At 38.6% G+C, this 8879-nt stretch overlaps 1 protein-coding gene and 1 non-coding gene across 2 annotated transcripts; one reads left to right on the top strand and one right to left on the bottom strand.

The window, feature by feature from the left end:
- Positions 1 to 889: 889 nt before the first annotated feature.
- Positions 890 to 7605, bottom strand: MEIG1 (meiosis/spermiogenesis associated 1). Its single transcript, XM_014464420.2, has 3 exons — positions 7550 to 7605; positions 5264 to 5430; positions 890 to 1060 (listed from the first exon to the last, which is right to left on the bottom strand). Exons 2-3 carry the CDS (start codon positions 5399 to 5401, stop codon positions 932 to 934), a joined length of 267 nt encoding a protein of 88 aa, XP_014319906.1. The 5' UTR covers positions 5402 to 5430; positions 7550 to 7605; the 3' UTR covers positions 890 to 931.
- On the top strand, positions 6005 to 6109 carry LOC111827930. Its single transcript, XR_002831679.1, has one exon. It is a non-coding gene; the product is annotated as a U6 spliceosomal RNA (small nuclear RNA).
- Positions 7606 to 8879: the final 1274 nt, after the last annotated feature.

Below are 8879 nucleotides of genomic sequence, written 5' to 3'. Positions count from 1 at the left end.
GGTGAAAGTGGAAATAATTGTCCTGTTCCTAATCTTAAAGAAAAACTTTCAGCTTTTCACCATTGAGTATGCTGATAGCTGTGAGTTTGTCATATACGGCCTTTATTATGTTGAGGTATGTTCCCTTATCCCCACTCTGCTGAGGGTATTTTATCATAAATGGATTTTTTTCAAATGCTTTTTCTGCATGTATTGATATAATTTTTACTCTTCATTTTGTTTATGTGTTGTATCATGTTAATTGACTTGTAAATATTGAACCAGCCTTGCATCTTGAAAATAAATCCCCCTTGATCAAGTCAGATACAGCTGCAGGTGACTGAAGCTTGTTTCTGCTGGGGAAATGGGGTGCCCGTATAAAAAAAACACTTGAGATGGATTCCTGCTGAGGTGTTGGGTTGCTGGGCATTTATCCATCTCCTCCCCAGCAGTCATTGGCTGAAGGTTGCTCCCAGAGGCCATCATCTGTTGACAGTTTTGGTCTACTCAGCAAGAGGTAAAGGATTCCTGAGGCAATAGAAAGGATTCCTCAGCCTGCAAAATGCAGATCTGGCCGCTCAAAGTCATGGTCTTATAAAGTGGTAAAGGCTGAAGGCTGTGAGGGTAGAGCAGTCACCTATACATGATAAGCCTAACCAGTGGGATGGTTTCCAATGGGGCTATTTTTCCTGTGCATGATGGCTATTTTGCCACAGTTAAAATAATCAAAAGAACAGAACCGAGACAGGTACAATTTTAATGCTTCTGCAGTTACATTTTAGAACAGAATGAGATGACTAACAGATACCAAGTTTCATGGCTTCTGTGTTTCAGAATATTCAGTTGAAGTCTACATCTTGAATTCTTTTGTAAATTGACAAACATTTACATGATGCAGAACGAAGCAATGAAATATTAAAAGGTAATGATAAGTAACACAAAGAACAGAGGCCTAGTAAGCATAAATTTTCACTTTGTGGACTTCCTTGTCCTCACATTCCCTCTGTTTGTTGTAGTAATAGAAAGTATTGTCCCTTCTCTGAAGTTTCTTCACATATCCTGTCTCTGGCCAACGATCTACCTACACATCAAAAACCAGAATACAAATATTGTTATGCGGTTTTATTTTACATAATATTTTACTACCAAATAGTTAAAAGTATTTTTCACATAAAAAGTTAAAGTATAGAGTTAAGTTTTAAAATACTTGACCTCTTATGACAGTGTTACACACACCCCAAAACACATCTTAAGTCATATCTTTTTACAGCAAAACAACTAATTTGGTGCTCTCTAGATTCCAATTTCTAGATTTAAATTTCTACTCACTTGCCAAGATAGAAAAAACATTTTAAATATTCTAAACTTTATTCAGATGTTTAAAAATGATTTCAAACATTATTACTTCTTAATTTCTAAAAGTAATACCCCAGGAGGGATTAGGGCTACGCCCAGACCCCATTCTGAAAGCACCTAGAGCTGACTGTTGATGGTGCGAGAGTGACTAAAGGAAGCAGCTAGACTTCATAATATTTAAAGGGCCGTGTGTATTTCCTCACATCTATATTTCAAGTTTACTTGAAACTGAATTGAGTTTACCTTGAAAGTCAATTTTTAATAGAAATTGGAGGTCATGAATATAGTCCTCAGCAGTCTTTCTTACCTTCCCCCACTATTCTTTCAAGTATGTCTTATTGCTTGGCTGACTGTATGGTCTGGCCTGATCCAGTTTGGACATTTTTCTCCCATTCCTCTGCAAATTCATGTTATGCCCCCCTTAATCAGGTCGGTGTGTTTCTGTGTGTGTTAGGTATGTTTGTTTTTTCTGGATTTTGTGAGATGTGCTCTCATTGCCAAAAGTCTGTTATTCAGGCTTCATGGTCTAGAAAACAAAACCCTGTCCTTCAACACCATCTGTACAGGCAGCTTCACTTCCCATAGTCCCCTCTTATAAATCATCATTTCAATGGGAACATGAATATAAAGGAATACACATCATTTATGTTTAACAGTGCGTTTTCATTTTCTTCTGTGGTCTCATTTATTTGTCAAGTAGCAAAAATAGGAGGCAGCATATCTGAAAAACCTCAGCAGGCTCTCTGACATATACACTATAGAACAAAAAGTCATAAATTCTATCACTTAGGTCAGGCCTGTCTTTTGTATCTTCTGTTGCGCTCAGCAGTGAAAGGAAGGTGTTCTCAAGTCATCACGTACAGCCCTCTTCCTCGTGGGACCAGTAGCAGGTTCTTGTTCATTTACTAGGGTCTTGAACATCATCTCATGTAGTGAAGAAACAGTATGTACAACTGCTGCTTCTACGGAACATCCAAAACTACTTCCTATGGAACAAAAGGCCTCCAAACAGCTATATTGGTTCTGCACTTATCAACATCTTTGCTATTTCATCTTTTTTTCTTCTTAGCTTTTTACTTAATCACTCCCATTCAATCTAGGAAATCTTCATCCTGAAAGTATATGGAGTGGAGAGATAAGGTCCTCAAGCTCTACTCCCCTCAGCCGGGGCTGGGAGAGCAATAGCACTAATACTGCCCATAAGGTGAGTGCCTCAGGTCAGGACAAGGAACTTCACTCATACCCTTTAGACCGCTGGTACATGCCAATCCAAGCAAGTCTTCAGTCACCACCCTATCCATCCTCTAAGGCCCACAGCAAATGCCTCTAGGGACATGAACCCTTTGGGGAAGAAAGTCCCCAAAGGAAGTGATATTTACCATCCTCTGGATTCCTGTGCTGCTTCTTTTAAGGCATACAGGGTGTCCCAAGAAAATGTATACACACTTTAACAGCTGATAGCTCAATTTTGAAAATGAAATGTATTTAATAAACACTGCCTTTGTAATTATTTGAAGTGTGTGTATACATTTTTTGGAATACCCTATATATTTTGACATATAAGGTTTTATTGTTTTTGTCATTCTCAATCTTCAAATGTTATCATTCATTAAACACTATTCATTCACTCAACAAATTATCACTGAGCACTGCAATGTCAGGCACTTTAAACACATGCCTTCATTTCATTCCTGTGACAATTTTCTGTTGGAGGCACTGCCATCACAATCTTGCAGTTGAGCTCAGTGAAGTTAAAAGCCTTGTGTGGGATTACCCAGCTAGTGAGGGGGAGAGCCAGGCTGCAACCCTTGAACAGACCAATTGCAAATCCTGTACTCTTCCCACCAAATTTGAGGTCAGGCAAGGCAAGTGCTTATATTTTTTATTTCCTAAAGCACTTGGCACAGAAATTTGCACATGGTAGGTACCCAATAAACATACTACTGAAGTGAAGTGCAAACTCTCCATAACTGTAAAGTTATACAGTGAATAGGGTTGTTCTTTCCTTCATAATACACACACACACACACAACCTTCTCAGGTGCTTTTGGGGACTTCCACTTAAAGGATGTTCTTATTGTCCTCTTAAATCTGATTTTACCTCAATTACAACAGTATTGTATGTGTATGTGTGTGTGTGGGGGGGTATAGGTGCAGCTATGCCTATATGATCACATCATCTCTATGATCCTGGGTCTTTTATACCTTTTAGGGGCATCCCAATCTTAAGGCAAGGTATGAAGCTTGTTTTTGAATAGCACTAAAATAGTCATGCTTGTGTTTTATCTGTCTAAAATCCATAGATAATACAGTAATGAAGAATACCTTTTGGTAAGAGATGTCAGAATATTGATACAGTTAGCCCTTTGTATCTGTGGGTTTTGGATCTGCAGTTTCAACTAATTGCTCATTGAAAATGTTGGAAAAAATGACCTCAGAAAGTTCCCAAAAGCAAAACTTGAATTTGCCATATGCCAAGCACTACACTGAATCCACACAAATGAAGTGATGTATAGGTATATCCTGCTGTAGCCTATCTGAAAATATAGATAATATGCAAATACTATTCCATCCTATATAACAAAAGCCCAGCAACCGAACGGTGAAACAACCAGAACAACCAGTCGACCAGTCACTATGACATGTACTGACCACCAGGGGGCAGATGCTCAACGCAGGAACTTCCCCCTGGTGGTCAGTGTGCTCCCACAGTGGGAGCATCGCTGGGCTGACTGGGATGAGCAGCGCTCCCACAGTGGGCCGATCCCCGCAGGCCATGCCCCTCACCAGTGCATGAATCTCATGCACCGGGCCTCTAGTTTTATATAAGGGACTTGAGGGATCCTGAAACCAATCCCCTGGGACACTGAGGGATGACTGTATATGAAAATCACAGTCATCAAATATTAATTTTATCAGTGTTTATAACTTCGTTCCTCACCAGCCCTACTAATATCTGTCAAATTAATATGCATTAAATTAAAGGGTCTAGAATATGTTAGCTCTGTAATGCCTCCAATTTCTTTTCCTATCTACTTTTAAAGGAAGTATTAAGCAAAGATCAAAGGAAAAAGAAAATATAGAGAGCTGAAAAATACACGTGAATTAGTCTCTAAAAAATGGAGAGTTAATACTAAAAAAAAAAAAATTGAATAAATACTTTGTTGTAACCCCAAATCTGAGCACTAAAACACATTTATGGCCCTGATCGGTTTGGCTCAGTGGATAGAGCATCGGCCTGGGGACTGAAGGGTCCTGGGTTCGATTCCAGTCAAGGGCATGTACCTTGGTTGCAGGCACATCCCCAGTAGGGGGTGTGCAGGAGGCAGCTAATCGATGTTTCTCTCTCATCAATGTTTCTGACTCTCTATCCCTCTCCCTTCCTCTCTGCAAAAAATCAATAAAATATATTTAAAACACATTTATGAATACTATATGCCATATTCTTAAAAACTCTTGTCTCCTAGTATCTGGTAGAAAGAATGAATTTTTTAAAACCCCATTATAAACTGGTGCCGTGTCTAGATTTTAATCTAGTCTATGAAAAGCAAAGTCAAGAGAACCTAGAAAGGACTACCAAAGTCAGGACTTGTTCTCTAATATTTTTTTGTCACATGTAATCCCCATAATAAACATAATTTAACCCCTTTACAATTCGTGGTCAAAATTAAAATGAAACTGGCATTTAGCAGAGTATAGTTGTTCAATAAAAGCTAGAAAGTTCTTAATATTTACATGCTGAGGGACCACCCCTTTCCTCATTCTGCCTAAAAATCACTTTTTTGGGCCTTAGTCTACTCTTCAATAAAACGAGAGAGCTGGATAAGAATTTCCTTTCAGTTATCCTCTAGTTCTTTGTTTTATTTTAAAACTTTCACCATTGAACAAAGTCATTTTGAGCTCAGATTTATAGAAGAATAAAACTTACCACAGAAACTTGTTTTACTTGTTTATATTCAATTTCATCCCGATATCCTGCTTGTTGAAATCTGTACAGATTTTCAATCTCTTCTGACCATTTTTTGGCACGAATTATTGACTTGGGTTTCATGTCAGAACTAGCCATGGCTACAGAGATCTTATTGCCAATTAATTCTGAAAGATGTTAAAACAAAATTAATAGATGACATAAAAGTGACAATTTGAAAGTCCCTTTAAGAATGAACAAAATTAGCATTTAAAAATAATTAAGAGTCCAGAATCCCACAGACAACAGTATGGTGATTGCCAGAATTGGAAGAGGAGTGGGGGAAGGTAGGAGAAGGTAAAAGGGAGATAAAAGGTAATGGAAGAAGACTTGACTTTGGGTGGTGAATTCATGATGCAATACACAGATAATGTATTATAGAATTGTACACTTGAAACCTGTATAATTTATTAACCAATGTCACCCCAATAAAATCAATAAAAGTTAAAATACATATATTAAAATGTAATCATTCAATTCCAAGATTGGGAAGGATTCATGCTCTATTTTAGAAATAAAATAAGTCCTGAAAGATACATAGATGACTTTTTATTTCTTCATCAAATAAAATTGCATTCACAGTCATGGAGTGATATCCTAAAGGCTGGATACTAATTCTGTTGTTCCAGGCAATAGTTTACAAATTTTTGAAATCACACATTTTTTTACTGCTCAGTAGAACGTCATAATATTCCACCACCTGTGCTCACTTCAGTAGCACATATACTAAAATTGAAACAATGCAGAGAAGATTAGCATGGCCCCTCACACGATGACATGCAAATTCATGAAGCAAGTGCTGCTCCATAGAGGTGTCGCCTGCAGAACAGCTCTTCCACTATAGTCACAGCTGGTCCTCACAGCCAATTGGCCTGGAGATCAATTTCTCCCAGTAATACCAATAGCAATCAAGGCTCTACTACAACAAGACTGGGCACACAGACCACACAGGGGCGCACCACGAGTGCCCATCTCAGGTGACTGGGGAGGCTGAGCCACTGGCCCTACAGGACACCTAATACAGAAGGCCACTCTACCAATTTCAGGAGACATAATAGCTCTACCTAATACATAGAATTAAACACAGGGAAGCAGCCAAAATGGGAAGACAAAGAAACATGTTACAAATGAAACAAATGGAAGTAAGCAAACTACTGAATACAGAGTTCAAAACAATGGTTATAAGGTTGCTCAAGGATCTTAATGAGTTTCAAGGGTCTTAATGAGAGCTTTAAGAGACTTAATGAGACTTTCAAGGATCTTAGTGAGAATGTCAAAGAAATGAAGAAGGACAAGTCAGAAATTAAGCATACACTAACTGAAATAAAGAACAATTTACAGGGATTAAACACTAGAGGATTCCAAGAATAATAACAGTGATTTGGAATATGAGGAAGCAAAAAAATCCAATCAGAAGAGCAAAAAGAAAAAAGAATCCAAAAATGTGAAGACAATGTAAGAAGCCTCTGGGACAACTTCAAGCGTACCAACATTAGAAGTATGGGGTGCCAGAAGGAGAAGAGAAAGAGCACGATATTGAAAACCTATTTGAAGAAATAATGACAGAATACTTCCCCTACTTGTGAAAGAAATAGGCTTACACGTCCAGGAAACACAGAGAGTCAGAGAGTCCCAAACAAGGGGAACCCAAAGAGGCCCACACCAAAACACATCATAATTAAAATGCCAAAGGTTAAAGATGAAGAGAGAATCTTAAAAGCTGCAAGAGAAAAGCAGTTAGTTACCTACAAGGGAGTGCCCATATGACTCTCCGCTAATTTCACAACAGAAACTTTGCAGGCCAGAAGGGATTGGCAAGAAATATTCAAACTGATGAATAGGAAGGACCTACAACCAAGATTACTCTACCCAGCAAAGTTATCATTTAGAATTGAAGGACAGATAGAGAGCTTCCCAGATAAGAAAAAGCTAAAGGAGTTCATCACTGTCAAACCAGTATTATATGAAATGCTGAAGGGTATTCTTTAAGAAGAGGAAGAGGAAGAGGAAGATGAAGAAGAAGAAGAAGAAATATGAACAATAAAATGGCAATAAATACATATCTATCAACAATTGAATCTAAAACTCAAAATAAGCAAACCAGAAATCTAATGAACAAAATAAACTGAGAAATAAAACAGAACCAGAGGCATGGAAATATGGAACAGACTGACAAGTCTCAGAGGGAAGGGGTGATGGGGTGTGAAAAGAGATTAACCAAAGATCTTATATGCATATATATTTTACCTATGGACACAGACAATAGGGTGGTAAGGGCTTGGGCTGCGGCAGGAACTGGTGAAGGGGGGGGTCTATGGGGAAAAAAAGGGAGGCATCTGTAATACTCTCAACAATAAAGATTAATTTGTTTACTTTATTAAAAGGAGTCTTATAATAAATGTTTTTACATGTGTAATAAATTTAGCTTTATCTGGATTTAATGGGAAGAGGGGAATAGGAAATGGAAATAAAATTGACAGAATTGCTAAGTTTCAGATAAATGTTTCTTTGATATAAAAGATGGAGCCTAAAATTCCCTCAATCCTATATAATAAAAGGGTAATATGCAAATTGACCCTAACAGCAGAACGACTGGGAATGACTGGTCACTATAACACACACTGACCTCCAGGGGGCAGACACTCAATGCAGGAGCTGCCCCTTGGTGGTGAGTGCGCTCCCACAGGGGGAACTCTGCTCAGCCACAAGCCAGGCTGCCAGCTGCCAGCACAGCAGTGGTGGCTGGTGGTGGGAGCCTCTCCCGCCTCCTCAGCAGCACTAAGGATGCCCGACTGCAGCTTAGGCCTGCTCCCCGCTGGCAAGTGGACATCCCCCGAGGGCTCCCGGGCTGCCAGAGGTATGTCTGACTGCCAGCTTAGGCCCTATCCCCAGGGAGCAGGCCTAAGCCAGCAGATGGACATCTCCCGAGGGGTCCCAGACTGCAAGAGGGCACAGGCCGGGCTGAGGGACGCCCCCCCCCGCCCCCCAGGGCACAAATTTTTCTAGGTGTTAATAAAAAACATATGAAAGGCTGTGTAATTTGTTTTAACTCCTTGTATAAATCACACACAAATACTGATTCACTTTGTCTATCAACAATAAGGAAATTGGTCTTATGCTTCCTCCTACCTCCTGTCGATTTTTGTTACATTACTTATTTAACATTTTAAAGTTGTTTGGACTTAGCTCCAGATTGAAATGAATTGAAATGAAGTCATTTGAGTCATACAGTTCTTACTCTGATCAAGGTAGCAACTACCTAAGTGGATATATCATTAGTGTTTTTTTCCATTTTTTGCAATGTGCATACCAACATATATATTGACTAGACCAAAAAAAATTAAGGTAATGATAAATTTGATATTTTTTAAATCTTTGATCTGTATTAATTAGATTCAGGCTCATGTTGCATTTTAAGACAATACAATGTTATGTTGCTGTATAAATTTATATAAAATTTGGAATACCTACAAAATAATAGATAAACCATATTTCAGTGAAACTCTTGTCCTTCAATTCTATTTATTTGAATGTGAGGTTCACTGTGTCATTGCTGCACAACATACTAGACAGATAA

This window comes from Myotis lucifugus, unplaced genomic scaffold (genome assembly GCF_000147115.1).
Source record: "Myotis lucifugus unplaced genomic scaffold, Myoluc2.0 scaffold_249, whole genome shotgun sequence".
Taxonomy (NCBI): domain Eukaryota; kingdom Metazoa; phylum Chordata; class Mammalia; order Chiroptera; family Vespertilionidae; genus Myotis; species Myotis lucifugus.
Note: the sequence above shows the minus strand (reverse complement) of the source record. Positions and strands in the feature narration are given on the sequence as shown.